Here is a 19,121-nt window from a genome sequence, read left to right as displayed (position 1 = left end):
AAGCTGCGTGCTGACAAGTGTCGATTTCACGAGACGTCTGTCACTTATCTCGGTCACCGTATTGATGCGGACGGACTGCATCCGACTGAAAAAGCTGTTGATGCCATCAAATCAGCCCCCTCCCCCCAAAATGTGAGCGAGCTGTGCTCGTTTCTGGGCATGGTAACGTTCTACAACAAGTTTTTGCCTGACATGGCTACGTTGCTAGCCCCCCTGTACCGGTTGCTCGAAAAGGGTGTTAAGTGGGTGTGGAGTTCTAAGGAAGAAGATGCATTTTCCTTAGCGAAGGAGGCGCTGTCCACGGCCCCGGTGCTCACGCACTTCGACCCGAAACAATAGCTATTTTTAGAATGCGATGCATCACCCTATGGTGTTGGGGCCACGCTTTCCCATCGCATAGATGGCGAACATCGTCCGATCGGATTTCGCTCGCGCTCGTTAAACGCCGCTGAAAGGAATTATTCTCACATTGAGCGGGAGGCCCTGGCTTTAGTTTTCTGTGTGCAGCGTTTTCGAGACTATCTACTCGGGCGGGAGTTCACGCTCATTACAGACCATAAGCCCTTGTTGGGTCTCCTAAAGCATGACAGGCAAACGTCCGTCATGGCAGCTGCTCGAATACAGAGATGGGCCATTCTGCTTGGCGCATACAAGTATAAGTTACAGTACAAGCCTGGTAAGCACATGTTCGTCGCGGATGCCTTAAGCCGCCTACCGCTACCATCTCAGCAGGTTCCCGAGGATTCGGAGGACGATGCAGAGTACGTGTTGACCTTGGACGCCTGGGACCAGCCTGCCGTGCCCCTAAAGGAGTTGCAAGTGCTCACGCAAGCAGACGCAGTGCTCTCGAAGGTCTGTAGGTGTGTCTTGGAGGGTTGGCCGAGGCACTTGGTTATGGAAGGGAGGGAGATGGCGGAATACTCGAAAAGGCGACACGAGCTGTCTGTTAGTCAGAACCCGCTCTACTGGGGCCACCGTGTTGTAATTCCGGTAGCAGCCAGAGGAAGATTTTTGAAGTTATTACACGCAGCACACCAGAGGGCTTCTTCCATGAAGACCGTTGCGCGGTCTACTTTCTGGTGGCCCAGTCTCGACACAGATATTAAACGGGTGGCTGCTGGGTGTCAAACCTGCGTTCAAGCGCTTCCAATGCCGCCTACCCACGCACCTGCTAGCTGGCCAGAGACGCAGGAAAGATGGTCGCGGTTGCACATTGATTTTGCGGGACCTATTCAAAACAAGATGATCCTGGTCATCGTAGACTCGCATAGCAAGTGGATTGAGGCCATACCCCTATCCAACGCCACTTCCTGCACCACAGTCAAGGCCCTCCGGACAATTTTCAGTCAGTTTGGTCTACCCCGCACAGTTGTCTCTGACAATGGGACGCCTTTTATCGGTTGGGAATTTGCCCAATTTATGGAGCGGAATGGCGTGACACACGTTCGAACACCGCCGTATCACCCACAAAGCAATGGTTTGGCTGAACACGCTGTACGAACCATTAAAGATGGACTTAAAAGGTGCTCAGAAGGGGATATAACGAAGGCCCTGGCAAGAATATTGTGCAGCTATAGAAGCACGCCGCTACCCTCAGGGCGCTCGCCATCCGAAATGTTGCTCGGGTACAGATTGCGCACGAGACTAGATATGTGCTTCCCGCCCAGGTGCAAGACAGTCGACCAGGCCCAGTCACGGGAAGACGCCGGCTGGAGCTTTGCCCCAGGAGATCCGGTATACATCCGCAACTATAGCAGCGGCGAGAAATGGACACCGGGCAAGGTCAAGGAAACCACGGGCTCGCGTGTCGTGAAAGTGGAGACAGACAACGGGGTTGTTCACCGTCACATGGACCAGCTCCGCAGAAGAAGCACCGATGCACCCATTGCTGCTTCAACTCCCCCTGCTTGCCCTGGAGTACCTGCGGATCACTCAGACGTGGAGATGGAGAGAACGGAGGCTCCCACAGCCAGCGACATCGAGGGTCCGGTGCTGCGGCGGTCAACACGTGTCAGGAGGCCCGTAGTAAGATATGGATTCCAAGAAAAGGGGGATGCTGCGAACTGCTAAATGCTTCGTCAGCGCCACGTGTGCCCGCCTCCGCTCTGCTCGTCGTTATCACCAAGCGTCACGGCAGCATCTGCTTGCAGCTTTCCTTCTTTCTTCTTTTTTTTTGGCTTGGTACCTTGTTCTTTCTGCCCCAGCCATCAGTCTCGTTGGGCTCTAACGGGTTCGCCGCCGCCGACCCGTTGGCAGGCGAACACCGGCCGCTGGCGTTTGCAACACTAACGATCTCATATTGAAACATATAAATCAAATATGTGTGTTATATACGTTGTGTGTAGTAAATTTAGGTACAGTATGTTCACGAACGTTAAAGAATATGGCGGGCATATACATCGTTGGTTAGCGTCACCATGCGATATTTTCGAACTGGTTACGAGAGTGCTGCAGAAAAACTACATTGCTGTGCCTAGTTAATCTTCTGCGGAGCGTAAAACTTTTTTTTTATAATGTATAAACATGAGAGGAAGTGTTTATTCATTAAAAGATAATCATTGGTGTCCACTGGGGTGGAGGCTACTCCTTTCCAGCCGTGAAAGAGATCAGCGATCTCCACTTACTGAAAAGACCGCTTCTGGAAAGGCGATTGAACTCTGTCGTATGTCTACAGATGAAACTCTTTTTGGGAAGGGGTCTTTTTATTAAAATGCCTTTACAGTGCCTTTAGTCTGATTGTTTTTCCACTTGTGATAGTAGGAATCGTTCTTTTTCAGGACTTCAAGTATAACTTTTGTCATCCAAGGGCATATACCATGGTCGTAGTTACTCCTAGTATATGTGCAAGTGGATCGATCAATTCCTTCTGTGATTTTCACCACCAGATATTTGATATCTATGTCATCATCATGCACGCCTTCGAAATTGGTGCACTGAAGCAGAGATCGCACTTGAACGTAATTGATTTGGGTCGTACATTTTCTAGACGGCTTTGAAGGACAGCGCAAAAGGTGACAGGGATAAAAAACAAAAACGGGATTGTGGTCTGATATGGCAATGTCACAGACACCAGCAAACACATTTATGTCCTTGTTGCAAAGGACATGGTCAATCAGAGAGGCTGATTGGTTAGTGACTCGAGTTGGCTCATGTATCACATTTGTCATGTTAAAGGACTGTATCAGCAAGGGGTTATCACGGCAATCATCTTTCAACAAATCAGTGTTGAAAATCACCACAGACAATCAAAGACGATTTACCCATCGCAAAGGGTTGTTTCCATTACGGAATAGAATTTGTTTAGACAAGCGCTAGATGGGCGGTAAACAACACCAATAATGGTGCCACAATACCGTGGCAGTCTGGGCGTGTTGGTTATTCATGATGGAAAAATACAGCGCAGAGAAGGACGACACTACACACAACGATCTCATATTGAAACATATAAATCAAATATGTGTGTTATATACGTTGTGTGTAGTAAATTTAGGTACAGTATGTTCACGAACGTTAAAGAATATGGCGCGCATATACATCGTTGGTTAGCGTCACCATGCGATATTTTCGAACTGGTTACGAGAGTGCTGCAGAAAAACTACATTGCTGTGCCTAGTTAATCTTCTGCGGAGCGTAAAACTTTTTTTTTATAATGTATAAACATGAGAGGAAGTGTTTATTCATTAAAAGATAATCATTGGTGTCCACTGGGGTGGAGGCTACTCCTTTCCAGCCGTGAAAGAGATCAGCGATCTCCACTTACTGAAAAGACCGCTTCTGGAAAGGCGATTGAACTCTGTCGTATGTCTACAGATGAAACTCTTTTTGGGAAGGGGTCTTTTTATTAAAATGCCTTTACAGTGCCAGTTTGACATGGGTATTAAATAGGTAACGAAGCCCAAACAAATCGAAGTGGCTGGCAGATATGTCTACTTAGGACAGGTAGTGACCGCAGATGCGGACCATGAAAGGGAAATAACTACGAGAATAAGATTGGGATGGAGTGCATTTGAATAAGGTACTCAAAAAACATTATGACTAGCAGCTTACCAGTATCACTCAAGAGGTAAGTGTATAGCAGCTGCATTCTACCAGTACTTGCCTATAGGGCTGAAATGTGGAGTTTAACGAAAAAGGTTCTACTAAGTTGAGGACAATGCAAAGGGCTATTGAACAAAAAATGGCAGGTGTAACGTTAAGAGATAGGAAGTGTGCAGGATGGGTCAGAGAAATAGCTCGTTGCTAACATTTTAGGTGAAATTAAAACGAAATGGGCATGGGCAGGACATATAGCATGAAGAGAGGACAACCGATGGTCTCAAAAAGTAACCAGTTGGATTCTAAGGGAAGGTAAGTGTAGCAGGGTGTGTCAGAAAATTAGATGTGTGGATGACGTTAAGAAATTTGCAAGAGTCAAGTGGATGCAGCTAGCACAGGACCAGGTTAATTGGAGGAAAATTGGAGTCTTTTGTCCTGCAATGGGTATAGTCCGGCTGATGATGATGGTAACCCACAAGTGAATACAGTATCTAGTACACAGATTTTTAGATACTTTGAAACTATAGTGTGACATTTGAGAGGACGATCTGCCAGTGCTTTTCTGTGCTTAGTGGTGCCAGGTCACCATCGTTTCCCTGTTGTAGCTGGTATGAGGCCTCTTCCTTTTCTTTCCCTACACTGAAGCGCTGTGGCGGGCGAGCAGGTCTGAATCGCTTCCCCCCTGCTGGTCCCAATAAATGAGCATTCACTGGCACCTCCTTTGGCTGCAGTATTTTTCAGCTGTGTCTAGAGCTGCTAATCGGAGCAACAACAGATGAGTTAACACTGCAAATCACTAAGGGCTCTTTTGCACAGTGTTCCCCAATTGCCCCCTTCACACACACTTTGGTTCATTTGTTGTGCCTCTGCTCTGCGCGACTTTATACCGGCCATCGCCGAATTGGTTAAGACCAACGCAGGATCATCTCCAGTGCTGTGAGGGCAAAAGAAAGTCCTTGGAGCCCTGTGAAGCACCCAGGTGCCATGCTGAGGGTGGCAATGTTTCTACCACCACCTTTCATTCTTTTTGCACGTGGCTTGAAAACGTCACACAGCAAACGGCAGAGGATGATGCAATCACCTTTGGGGAAGGTGCACCTTCCCCAAACCACTGAAATTGAAGCTTGATATAAAACTGCTTTTCTATATCTTTACATGGGTTTTTCAAGAGGACGTTGTGCAAGTTCGATATATACAAAATTTTAATTATCGCGGTTCGACTGTATATGAAAATTTTGTCAAGAATGCTTGCACGAGCGGTCTGTGAAGGGACTGCAACTGAAGGTACCTTTGGTGGAGTCTCAAGTTTCAGTGCTTTGTCAGAGGTGTCAAGACGATTTCAGACACTGCAAACTTTCGAGCCTCCAATGTCCCATGCCTTCTCGGTAAAGTTCTGCAGTTGCAGAAATTTATAAATGCCAGCTGGGGTAGCTTCTCTGTACCACAGCCTCAATGAATGCCTTTTCCACCACCTCTGTGACCGCTGCTTGCAGGGTGTACAGACGCGACCAGTGTAAGATAGAGGTGCTTGTGACCGTGCTGCCGCACATATTTGTTGAACAGCATTGTGAGTGAGCACCACTTGGCGATTGCCAGCATGTGTTTAGGTATAGAATAGCAGCCACGACTGTCACACTTGTTTTCTGCCCTGCGCATTTTCTCGCTTTTAGGTAGGCTTGCTTTGCTGTTTTATCTCTGAGCTCCCTTCTTTATTCAGGCCCTCCTTCGAAAGGGCCCCCCCGCACCCCTTCCTGCTCTGGCGGACGAGGCGTCGCTGGACGTACGCATTAACCGCTTCTGGTGCCAGCATGTGGAGCGGCACCTGTCGGTGATCTCGGACCTGTTTGAGGGCCTGCTGGTATCCAACCTGACCTGCCTGGTGTGCCGCAAGTCATCCAGCAGTTTTGAGGTGTTCTCCTGCCTCTCGCTGCCCATCCCAGCCAACACGAGGTCCGTCTGCTACCTCCAGGTGGGCCACTCGTGGACTGTCATCATATTGTCAGTTTTGGTTGTCCATGGGTGTGACAGCTGTGGAGCATGTGATCCCATGATGTGTCCAGAGCTGTGCCAGGCTCAACCTTGCAAACATGCTCTTCATCCCACTTTGGGAAAAGCACAGCAAGGCAAGAGCAAAGGGTATTTCGTATTGAAGGAACTACACTAAGACGACCTTCAACTGACTTATTTTGCAAGGCATAGTGCTTTTTATACAGAAAGGGATGGTACAAAAAAATAAGGCACGGGATAGATAATATAAACTATTTGCATCCAAAGAACTATTTTTCCCTTCCTATCTATGATCTGGTCAGTGACCCCAGCCGTTCTGTTTTGCAATCTTCGAGAGCTACTGCTGGTACGCTGACGCAACTTTTTGTTGCATCAGTCTTAGTCTTGAATTCTTCAGTAATTTCTTATTCACTTCTTGTTCTTGATTGGCCTAGTATGATGATGTCCAAATGAGGCTTGCATACATCTTCAGCATTACCTTGGATGGCTAGGTCATTATAATGAGGTTTTATTACCAATGGTGACAGTGCGATTACTTTGGATGGCTAGGTCATTATGATGAGGTTTCATTGCAGCTTGTGCAAAGCTCACGAGTGTGTGACTGACGCGGAGATACTGTGGACCCTGAAAATGGTAACATCACACTATACAGTAAAAGCTCGTTAATTCGAACTTCAAGGGACCGGGGAAAAAGTTCGAATTATCTGATGTTCGAATTATCGAATGGCCTCGAAAAAACTGACCAAAACCGTTTGTACTACAATAAATGTACCGTATTTAGTCGCGTAACGAACTCGCTCGCATAATGAACCCACCCAGCCCCGATTTGTGCCTACGAATCTGAAAAAAAAAAAAAAATAATAATAAAGGCGTCAGTCGTTAGCGCGTCCCTCTGTTTCGCGCCTTCACGGTCCACAACACATTTCTTGGCAGTGCGTCAAGATGCTGCGCGGCGATAACGGCGTGTTTATCTTTTGACTTTAGCTCGGGCAGGGGGGAGGAAAGCGAACTTGGCAAAGTGCCAGCGCTTATCCAGTTGTGCAAGCCTCCTTTTCAGTACGTTCGCTTTATCATGCTATGAGTGACTTGGGCGGGCGGCACCGTCTACTGCCACTCCAATCATCGGAGCGAACGGTGCTAAAAGCCGGCGTCATGATCGCGGCTGACTCGTGTGCTTCCGTTGACGACTGATGGGTGGAAGGATGGATGGCTATCGCAAAAAAAAAAAAAAAAAGTTTAACCCATAGTGCCCGTTCCAGATCATAGCCTTTTATGGGCATTGGCTGGGACCGCGCCGACAGTACTTATCCCTATTTCCAAATTAACAGGGTTGGAATTAACGAGTATTTGGTTGCGAGCTACGGAGGTTGCGCAGAAGAGAGAGCAGGCAGCCGCCGCCGCGCGGCCATGCACTGACCTTGCCGCGGCCGCGTCCCCTCCCTTCAACGCCGCCGGCTGCCACGCCGGTCATGGCGCCATTTAAGTTTTACCCACTCTTCCATGGTTTTACCTGGTTCCTTATTCTGTCCCAGTTTCGGACGTGCGCAGCCTCAAATTATGCCTACCGATCGCGGAGGTGTTTCTTTACCTTTTTTTTTGACCGTGTGATGTGCGTCAAGCCGTCCAGACGCGGCGGCGCGTAGTTCGAATTATCCGTAGCGGAACCGACTCGCGTTCGAATTAACGGCCTTTTTTATACACAGATTTCTATGGAGCTTGGCCGGACCAAGTAGTATAGTTCGAATTATCTGAAAATTCGAATTATCGAGGTTTGAATTAACGAGCTTTCACTGTACCTACAACTCGACAGCACACACAGGGGAATTGTTCAAGAAAATGTTCCCGGATAGCGAAATCGCTAAGTCATTTTCTTGCGATGAAACAAAGTCTGCATACATAGTGTGCCATGGTCTCTCGTGCCTACAACATGAATTATAGCAATCTGATGGCTACACCGTTCTGTTTAATGAGTCTTTGAACAACTGCCTGCAGAAAAAACAGATGGACATCCATTTACGGTACTGGAATACTATGCCTGAGCGTGTAACCACAAGATATTATGCGTTGGTGTTCATGGGACATTCAACTGCCGAAGACCTTCAGTAGAAGCGCTCGTGTTGTGTCTTTCTACTCTTGGTCCTCGTTTTTCGCGCTACCTTCAAAATGAAAAAGAAGCTTCTGGCTACATTAGCAGATTTGCTGCTGGCAAAAACTGTCTATGGATGGCCGTAATATGAATCTAAAGAGTTTTTTAGAGAAAATCAGGAATGCTTCTAGCAGAACCATCAAGTTGCAGACGCTTACAGGGCAGGTGTTGCCAGCAAGTGGGGCATAGAGAATCAAGCCCCATTTTTCATGATGCGCCGGCACGAAGGGAAAAGGCCAAATGACATTTCCTTTAACTTTGTTACTCATCGCTGGGTAGAAAATGTTGTTGTTGCGCTGCGGGGTGATGTGGAATGTGCAAAAAAGAAAGAGTTGAACTTGCGAAAATGTGTGTCATTATATAGCTCTGCGAATTTTGCCAGGACCCACCGCTGTTGGCCAAACTGAACTTTTCTCTTGGCATCGCGATGATTCTGAAACCATTTCTCATGGAATACACGATGGACAAACCACTGATGTTGTTTTTAAAGAGATGTGGAGTGTCTTGTGAGGAAACTCCTCACAAGATCATCAAGTGCTCAGGGCTGTCAGTTTCCACAGGAATTGTCGGCTAGCTCAAAATGGATCTCGTAAACCCAAATACCCATGTATCTTCAGAGCAAGTTGACATTGGGCATGCAGCTTAAGAAATGGTCAAAGCTGCAAAGGTGAGTGCCAAGGACGTATTTGCCTTCAGGATGGAATGCAAACAGTTCCTTATCAGTACTACCAAGAAAATTCTGCAAAAGAGCCCGCTGACATACCAACTAGTTAGGAGCCTGTCGCCAAATGACCTCAAATCCAGACGAGTGCCTCACAGGCTTCAGGAAAGTGTTAGACGCGCTCATTGCAGTTGGACGATTGGGTAAGCATGAGTGCGATTCAGTCCTAGGCGAATACGCAGCCTGCGACAGTTTGACAGACACTCCTTCTACCTTGAGATCTTCAAGGTTGACTCATCCTATAAGCACTTCTTCTTGCCTTGAGCCATGGGCAGGCAACTGTTGAAAGAGGATTCAGTGTGTACCACCATATCTGTCAAAAACCTGAAGAAGATCTCATAAGTCGCAGCGAATCGTTTAGATGCAGTAAGCAAGGCTGGAGGCATCCTTAACTTTGTAATAACGAAGGAGTTGCATAGATCTGTCTTGGCTGCACACAACTGCTATCGAGCCTACTTGAAGGATAAAAAAAAAAGAAGTGATCGAGCAGTCAAAGGCATCAAAGAGAAGCCACATTGAAGAAGAAATACACGGCATGAAGATGAAGAAGAGGAGGCTGGAGGCAACAATTGCCGATTTAACAACTTGTGCTGACAACTACGCTGAGAGGGCAGAAGCTACAAGTGACATCATCTTCATTGTGAAGTCCAACAGTTTGATCCAACAGTTCAAGAAAAATGGCAAAAGAAAAGACTCTAGAGCTTGCAGAAATTGATGACAAGTTGAAGGGAAAGCTTAGAACGTAATCACAAGTCCACTGTTTGTGATGTGGTTTCTACGTGGGCATAGGCCACCAACCACCGCGGGTTTGAGCGTCGCGCAAGCTGAAGCCCCGATCAGCCATCACCACGCGCACACTGAAACACCCCAGCGCGCACTCAATCTCCGCAGGGAGGAGAGCGCTTCGATGCAAAACACTAGCCTCCTAGTGACACAGAAGACGTTTATTGAACGTCGTCCACCAGCGATACACAAACACAAGCCACCGCGTCCCAGGAGCGCGCGAGGAGCAAGGATCCGCTGCGCGCACGCAGTGACAATGAATGCGCGCCGCAAGCACGCAAGGGCGTGCTGTGATCTGTCTCTCGCAGTGACCAAAGGGTTCCTTTGAGAGAGAGTGGGCAACCACCACAAGGTACGCCTGTCGCGGATCGTTGGATCACGATCGACAATCTCGAGCTTCGCTCTCAGGTACGACCCGGAGCAGACGAACTCGAGTACACACTGGTCTGCGCGGACAAAGGCCGGCAGACAAGAACAGTAGCGTACGCACCTTGCAATGTCTCGGAGGGGTCCCTCCCTCGGCCCCGCTCGGACGGTCGCGCAAGCGCGGCCGTCGAAGCGGTGCCGTGTTCCTGGCAAAAGGCGCCAATGAGACCAGCCACTGGGACGCCAGGGCGGAGCTGTGGCCAAAGGACAGTGACAAGTCGTCCGAAACTCTCCGCCGCCTCAGGCGGAAGAAAGGGAACGAGGAGAACAACATAGCACGGGCAGCGGCGGCTCAAACGGCAGCCGCGGCAAGCCCGAATCCCACATTCTCCTCTCCTTAATTGCCCTCCTACCCATCAGCGAAAGCACGCGGCCGGTCCCCAGCATGAAGAAAAGAATGCTATCCTCACGCAACAAGTAAACTGCGCTTCAGCTCCAGCCAAAAAGATCTCGAAAAGACAGACACTCCAGAAAGACAAACACCAGCAAGGCACACAAAATAAAAAACAAAAAAAAAGGATAAGATGACCTGAAGAATAATATGTAAAGTTCCGAATGCGAAGTAAATACGAAAGTGTCAGCGGCAAAGTTCCAAAGTTCGACAAAGTTCGTCGCTGCAGCACAGAGAACCGGCGGTGACCGGTGACTCACCGCTCGTCAACTTCTGGTAAAGCCGAAGCGACAGAACACTTTCTGGAGTTTATCCAGCACCGCTCGCGCTGTCACTTTCCGAAGGGGGTACAACTCGGCCCACTTGGAAAAATGATCAACGACTACCATCAGGTAAATGAACCCCTGCTTGCTTCTGGGGAAAGGCCCCATCAAATGGCAGGTGGCCATCTGACACGGATGCACACTGTCAGTTGGTTTCATCATGCCCTTGACTTCACCGTTTGACAGGAGCAGCAATAGCGGAAAATGTCGCGCTTCATGCCGGGCCACGTCACCGATTGACTCAGTTTTGTGAAAACTTTGGAGCCACTCAGGTGACCGGCAAGTGGCTCGTCATGAGAAAATCGCAACAGAGCGCCTCTCAGACTTTTGGGGATAACCACTTCAAAGGGGTCAATGAACTCATCATCTGTGGCTATGTACTTCAGCAGGAGCCCGTCACGGTCCAGCTAATATAAGTCCCCGGGGCTCGCCGCGACACACGCTGGCTCTTGCCCCACTGCGCCCGCTACAGTACAAGTAGCGTCACGGCGCTCCGTCTCCCTGAGACCGTCGCTAACCTCGCGACAAAAGGAGTCATTTTGCTGGGCCGTCAGTAGCTCTTTACGGCTGAACTCGATTCCAGTCATCCCAGCGGGGAGCCTGTTTTTGTCCGCGCGCAGGTTTGCCGCCAAAACTTCTGCTAGCCTCGGCGCATCTGGGGTGCTCACAAAGAGCCTCCCCCATCGCCCGCTTTGTGAAGGGCTGCTTGCCTGGGTGGCGGAATATGTAGGCCCGTTTGCGGGCGTCCCCCTCCTGCCGCTTTGCGGCTCGTCCGCTGTTTCGCCCTCTCCGCTTGCCGGCGCAAAGGCACCGCTGGCGAGTGGGGCACGAGATAGCGCCTCAGCTACCACGTTAGTGCTCCCCTTCCGATACTGCACTGAAAAGTTGTCATGCTGTATCAGGAGAGCCCAGCACGCCAGCCGTCCCGCAGGCTCCCGCATCAGCCAGCTGAGCGCGCTGTGGTCTGTCTGCGTTCCATCGAGGTAGACGTCAAACTTGCGCTGTGCAAACACGATGGCATTCCTTCTCGGTAACGGAATAATTCCTCTCTGCGGGCAGCAAAGAATAACTTGCAAAGGCAAGAGGTTGCAGCACGCCATCGAATTCCTGTAGGAGAACGGCTCCTAATTCCAGATCGCTTGCGTCAGTCTGGACTACGAACTGTCTGGTCAGGTCGGGTAGCCTGAGCTGTGCTGTCTCTGCGATGGCACTAGACAGACGGCGAAAGGATTGCTCTTGCTCAGGCTCCCATCGCCACGCAGCAGTCTTTCCCAAGAGCTTGGTCAAGGGCGCCTGCACGTGGGCACAGGACGGGATGAATGACCTTAAAAATTTGCCATTCCCAGAAAACGGCGCAGGCCGCGTGTCCTTGGGCACAGGAAACTCAAGTATGGCTCGAAGTTTTTCCTGATCCGGCTCAATGGAGCCTTCGCCCAGCGTAAACCCAAGCAACTGAACTCGGGTTCGCGCTATTTGGGCTTTTGCAGGATTCAAAGTCATCCCAGCAGCCCGTACCCTCTCGAGCACGTCGGCAATGTGGCTTAAGTGCTCATCAAAGGTTCGTGAATAAATCACAATGTCGTCCAGGTAGCACATGGCATGGGACCATTTCGCTTCGCCTAGGATGCGGTCCATTAGCCTCTGAAAAGTCGCTGGACTATTACAGAGGCCAAAGGGCATGCGAGTGAACTCAAACAACCCTCTGTGGCACGTGACCGCGGTCTTAGGCTGGTCAATGTCATCCATCTGGACCTGTAGGTACCCTTTGGAGGCATCTAGTTTGGTAAAATACCGCGCACTGCCTAGGCTTCCTACGATTGAGCTGATCGTTGGGAGCGGATAGGCATCCTTGCGAGTCAACGCATTCAGACGGCGATAATCTACACACGAGCGATGGTTGCCATCCTTTTTGGGCACCAACACCACCGGAGACGCCCAGGCGCTGGACGAGCGACGGATAATGTCCGACGATAGCATCTCATCCAACAACCCATCAATCACCTGCCTCTTTGCAAGGCTGATGGGTCTGGGATTGCACTTCAACAGAAGCGCTTCTCCAGTGTCGATCGCGTGGCTCACGAAAATGATACAGCCAGGTTGATCGGTGAAGAGCTCGTCGTACTGACGTAAAAGTGCTGTCAACCGAGCCTTCTGTGTCTGATCCAAAGTTACCGCAGAGGCGGCCAGTGGATGGGGTGCGTCGTCGTACCGCGTCGCTCGCTCCCACAGAGGGGTGTGAACGGCATAACGCTCGACACAAGGGCGGGGCTCCGATCGCTGAGCGTGGCACGCTCCGAACGTCTTGCCTGCACAGGCAGATACCGACGCCGGGGAGCTAATGAACGGCTTCAGCTGGGAAAATGGTCCTTCGCGATAGCCGCCATTCGCAATGTCCACCACGATCCCGGTTTTCAGGAGAAAGTCCCTTCCGAGAATCATGGGCACACTGAGCCCAGGGAGATGAATGAAACGCGTGCGTCTCGCTCGCTCTCCCCATCTGACAGTCAGCCTCGCGGCACCAGCCGAATGGACCACGCCTTTCGCAAGATTAAATGAATAAAGGCAGTCCCACAAGCGCACCGAGTGCTTTTGCAAGTGGGACAACACCTGTTCACTGAAAAAGGAGGCACTGGCTCCTGTATCCAGTAACGCCGGAAATTCGCGGCCAGCAAGGGTGACCGAAATAAATGGCGTGGGCGCACCACCGAGACAGCTTACCCTGTACGCAGACGGAATTAGCAAAGCTTGCGTGGCTATCTCTTTACAACCGACCCCCGCCGCCGTTTTCCTGCCTCGCAGAAGGCCTGGCTACGGGGCATTCTCTTGCTAAGTGTCCCCTCTCTTGATAACGGAAACAGCGCACACCCCCGCGAGCTTGGCCGCGTGACAAAGGCGCGTCTCCCTGCCTGGGTCCGCTCGCTGCACCACCAAACAAGGGCCGGTTTTTGCGGGCTTCTCCCTCCACTGCGCTTTGGGTCGCCTGGCGTCCTTCGGCACGCGGGTAAGAAAACTGTGCAGCTCAGGCTGCTCGTCTTCCATACTAGTAAGGATCCAGAGCTCTTTCGCTCAGCTCCCAAGCATCGTTTCGCCCGCCAACGGCTGCAAAGGCAGTTTGTGCGGGTTCACGCTGGTGGGGAAGGGTCATGGCCCCTCTCCATGCGCAGCGTGGCTCAAGGGCCTTGTTTGCCGGCGGTGGCGGGCGATAGGCACGCGCGGCTAGGATGTCGCCTTGAATGAGCTTTGCCTCGGCGTCCAGCTCCTCTAGATCTCGGAATCGGCCGCCGCGCAGGTATGCTGAAAAAGTCAGATGTGCCTGCCTGATCACTCTTTGGACGCGTTCCTCGTTTGAGGCTGTTGGCTCAGCGATTGAGAACAGGTCTTCCATAGCCCGCACAAACTCCTGGAGCGACTCGTCCGGAGTCTGTGTGCGGAGCTCTAGCTCTCGCCGCATCCTACGCTCATAGTCAGCAGGCAGGAATTCGCGCATGGATGCTGCACAGAACTCCTCGACAGTCGCTGCTCGGTGGCCGGAAAGCCGGTACCACCTTGCTGCTGTGTCAGTCAGCGCTGCGGGGATGATGCATGCAAGCACAACCTCATCAGGGAGACCCATAGCTCCCTGGTAATGGGCGAGGGAATCAATGAAATCCCGGGCACTGAGAGGATCATCATAGCCACGGTACATCGGCATGGGCAACATGACCGCAGGGTGAGACAGCTTCAGCGCGGCCGAAAGCGCCTCATCCACCCCTGTTAGCGACTGAATCGTCTGGGCAGCGCTTGTGAGCAGCGCCTGCGTCCTTTCCTCTGAGGAGGTTTGGGCGGGTTGCACGAACAAAGAAGGCAGACGGTCCTCCAGTTCGATGAGTGGCGCGGTCTCCGCAGGGAGTCCGGCTGACGCCTCACCATTCACCGAGCAGAACTGACTACTAGCGGGGCACGGCTGCTGTTGCGCGCAGCTGCCGGTAGCGGTGGCGTCGCGCGAACTGCTTCCGCCATGGGCGGAAAGCTGATGCAGCGGAGGTATCTGTGTAGCGGTCCCACCACAGGGTGGTCCGGAGAAAGCTCCAATGGGAGCCGAATGATCAACGTTCCTCGCGGCATTGCTGTATAGCCCAATGGGGCCGGCGGCCGGCCACTGTGTTTGGCTGTTCAGAGGAGCAGCATCCAACGGATCAAACGACGCTACGACTGCGTAAGGAGCCGACATGTGGCGCGTTTCAGATTCGCTGCCGTGTGCACCGCAAGGGGTGACAGACATGGCACAAGAGCTTGATCGTCAAGGCGACCGGCTCAGCCAATGTGCAGTCCAACTCAAAGAGCCAAGACTTTTCACGTTGGGCGCCAGTTGTGGTTTCTACGTGGGCATAGGCCACCAACCACCGCGGGTTCGAGCGTCACACGAGCCGAAGCCCCGATCAGCCATCACCACGCGCACACTGAAACACCCCAGCGCGCACTCAACCTCCGCAGGGAGGAGAGCGCTTCGATGCAAAACACTAGCCTCCTAGTGACACAGAAGACGTTTATTGAACGTCGTCCACCAGCGATACACAAACACAAGCCACCGCGTCCTAGGAGCGTGTGAGGAGCAAAGCTCCGCTGTGTGCACGCAGTGACAATGAATGCGCGCCGCAAGCACGCAAGGGCGTGCTGTGATATGTCTCTCGCAGTGACCAAAGGGTTCCTTTGAGAGAGAGTGGGCAACCACCACAAGGTACGCCTGTCGCGGATCGTTGGATCACGATCGACAATCTCGAGCTTCGCTCTCAGGTACGACCCGGAGCAGACAAACTCGAATACACACTGGTTTGTGTGGACAAAGGCCAGCAGACAAGAACAGTAGTGTACGCACCTTGCGATGTCTCGAAGGGGTCTCTCTCTCGGCCCCGCTCGGACGGTCGCGCCAGCGCGGCCATCGAAGCGGTGCCGTGTTCCTGCCAAAAGGCGCCAGTGAGAACGGCCACTGGGACGCCAGGGCGGAGCTATGGCCAAACGACAGTGACAAGTTGTCCGAAACTCTCCGCCGCCTCAGGCGGGAGAAAGGGAACGAGGAGAACAACATGGCACGGGCGGCGGCGGCTGAAAGGGCAGCCGCGGCAAGCCCGAATCCCACAGTGAATGGGCCTCTTTTTGTGGGTGTGTGCAATACGTATGAGAAAAAAAGCTAGTTAGCTATTGATTGTGGAAAATGTGCCTACTTTTGCTTGTGTGCAGTAAAAGATGTGCTTCCTTGCTGTAAAGCGTGTTGTGGTCTTTTTCTATGGGCTCAAAAAGTCTTGTTGCAAATCCTTGAAAATTCTTGGTTGGGGCCTTGAAAAGTCCTTAAAAGCCCTTGAATTTTTTCCTTCACGGTGGCTATGAACCCTGGTTGGTGCGTTTCGTCATTCTAGTGTTGATGCACCTTCCTGTTTGTCCAGTGTACCTCTTGCTGCGTTTGAGCGGCACGTCATAGATTACTCCTTGTCGCTCTCAATGTGTCTTGTTTCGTGGATGACTTCGCATGATGGTTTTGTTCTTTGGTGGTGTTGATTTTTTGCACATATGCTGACAAGTTTCAATCAGAATGGAAAGACTACTGGGAAATTTGCTTGCCTGCTATCTTTTAAAGGCCATGCAACACCTTATGAATGTCATCATCATCAGGTGGACTACACCCACTGCAGGGTGAAGGCCTCTCCGATTTTCCTTCAATTAACCAGTTCCTGTGCTAGCTGCACCCACTTGACCCCTGAGAACTTCTTAACCTCATCCGCCAACCTAAGTTTCTGCCACCCCCTACTACGCTTTCCTTTTTTCAAATCCAATAGATTACTCTTAACGACCATTGATTATCCTCTCTTAGCACTCCATGTTCTGCCCATGGCTATTTCTTCTTCTTGTGTTATTTTTCTGATCTACTCTGTACGCTTCCTATCTCTTAATGAGTGACATGGGTCTTAAAACTAATCTTATTATTACAGTCCAAATTTGACGAAACTTCAGTAAAATGTTCAGTTTTCTGTGCTGATTTCAAATATTGGGCGCGAGGACATACCTCTCAGCTGCAAGTGGGATATTGCACGTTGAACTGCTGCTGTGTGATGAGGCAGTTTAGTTGTGCATTGATGCTGAATTTCTTTCGTATACACTTCGGTCTAGGCCTGTTGAAGAGGTATTAGAACAACTCTATTCGGCAAGAAGCCATTTCACAGAGTCTGTGAGCTGTCGAAGCATAGCCCGGCGAGTTTCAACTACTGCTACGACGCTGCACACCTGCAGCGTTGTTTTTGCTGTTGTTAAAAAAAGTGAACAAGTGACAGATCTGGTCAGAAATAAGCAGTCGTAAATCACGGTAATCATTTTGAGAAAATTACGTGCTGCACCGCCACATCGCTGCTTTGCTTGGTAATCATATTTCTCTGCTAGAGGAATGGAGTTGTCAGGTGATGACAGATGCGAGGCACTTCGCACAGTGCTGGCTGATCCTTGAACAGTGTGTTCCTTCTTGCTCACTGACCGCGATTATTGCCACTCGAGCTTCGGGTGGATGTTTGTTTTTCCACTTAGTATTGTTGACCCTTACGTGAGCAGATCATGGTTGCGAGAGGTACTGGGATCGAACCCAGCACCTCCACCAAAATACGTCACGGACAACAGGGCTAGACTTGACTAAAACGCCGGGACGAAGCTGTACCAGCAGGCGAAGTTCGGCACACAGCACGCGAGAGTCAACTTCAGTGTCCTCTTCTTTCAGGCGCAGCAAGAACATGGGGACACCAGGTGGCAGTATGCATGATTATTTGTTTTCTTGGTCATTTGAAATGACTACTGAAGTTTCCTAAGGCGAGTTGCAATGCTTACCGCTGCGCATGGCAGCAGAAATGTTTCAGGCATCAGTGCTTTCACTGAGGAGAAATTTGACCCACTTTCGGACGGGCATTCCTTGCTCTGGGTACTGCTTGGTGAAGAAGCCAGTATATTTTCTATCCTGCCAGAAATCAGACTTTGTTAGCTTCACAAGTGATAAGCGCAAGAACATAAACTTTAATCAGTGCCACTCCTTTGGCCACAACTCACGGAACTAGCCAACTCTATATAGGTGAAATCTTACTCGATGAAATGCATGTTGGACACAAAAGAATGGCGTCTCACTGTAAGGTTATTAGTTTTTCGGAAACAGTATTGATTACATTAAGCACATATATGGGTCTGTAACTGTCGGGGTCATTGGCATCTCCTGTCTTGTAGACTTCACAACTTTTGCAATCTTCAAGTTTATTGGATACTGGGAGCTAACCATTGCATGCTTAATTATGTTGAATAAGGGGGTGCAAAGAATGTCGATATTGTCTTTTAACATTTTCGGTGGTATTCCGTCATAACCACAAGCTTTGTTTTCTCACAGAGTTTTAATTACTGACCTCATTTCTTCTTCAGTTATCTTCTGAAAAGTGAAGGTATTATTTGTTGCTATAGGCCTCCCTAAGCGAGGCATTGTTGAAGGGAAGGAATTAACCAGGTTTTTTTTCGCGATCGATGAAATGATTATTGAAGGTATCAGCCACCTTCTCTGAGATTACTTTCGGAAAGATATATTCTTTTTTTATTAATCCAGCAACATCGCTCACAATCCCCCATATCTTTTTGGAATTTCCTTCCTGTCTCTTAATTAGATTAGTGTAGTAATGTTTCTTTGAGTTCCTCATCATGGCGACCAATTTATTTCTGTAGCATTGAAACTGTTCCCGGTAATAACTGTTAGTCTGATTGTTTTTCCACTTGTGATAGTAGGAATCGTTCTTTTTCAGGACTTCAAGTATAACTTTTGTCATCCAAGGGCATATACCATGGTCGTAGTTACTCCTAGTATATGTGCAAGTGGATCGATCAATTCCTTCTGTGATTTTCACCACCAGATATTTGATATCTATGTCATCATCATGCACGCCTTCGAAATTGGTGCACTGAAGCAGAGATCGCACTTGAACGTAATTGATTTGGGTCGTACGTTTTCTAGACGGCTTTGAAGGACAGCGCAAAAGGTGACAGGGATAAAAAACAAAAACGGGATTGTGGTCTGATATGGCAATGTCACAGACACCAGCAAACACATTTATGTCCTTGTTGCAAAGGACATGGTCAATCAGAGAGGCTGATTGGTTAGTGACTCGAGTTGGCTCATGTATCACATTTGTCATGTTAAAGGACTGTATCAGCAAGGGGTTATCACGGCAATCATCTTTCAACAAATCAGTGTTGAAAATCACCACAGACAATCAAAGACGATTTACCCATCGCAAAGGGTTG

General features: G+C 50.0%; 1 protein-coding gene across 5 annotated transcripts in view; it reads left to right on the top strand.

Annotated features, from left to right (window-relative positions):
* Nucleotides 1-19,121, top strand: part of LOC146172058 (ubiquitin carboxyl-terminal hydrolase 8-like) — a 469,773-nt gene that overhangs the window by 366,186 nt on the left and 84,466 nt on the right. For all 5 annotated transcript variants that reach the window (XM_084586092.1, XM_084586094.1, XM_084586091.1 and 2 more), the window contains one exon: nucleotides 5,753-6,004. In XM_084586092.1, coding sequence (XP_084442218.1) covers nucleotides 5,753-6,004 — 252 coding nt within the window. The remainder of the gene's footprint in view (nucleotides 1-5,752; nucleotides 6,005-19,121) is intronic.

Source organism: Amblyomma maculatum, unplaced genomic scaffold, assembly GCF_055883805.1.
Source record: "Amblyomma maculatum isolate TAMU_Amacu unplaced genomic scaffold, ASM5588380v1 scaffold_14, whole genome shotgun sequence".
Taxonomy (NCBI): domain Eukaryota; kingdom Metazoa; phylum Arthropoda; class Arachnida; order Ixodida; family Ixodidae; genus Amblyomma; species Amblyomma maculatum.
This window is presented reverse-complemented; position numbering and strand designations above follow the sequence as displayed.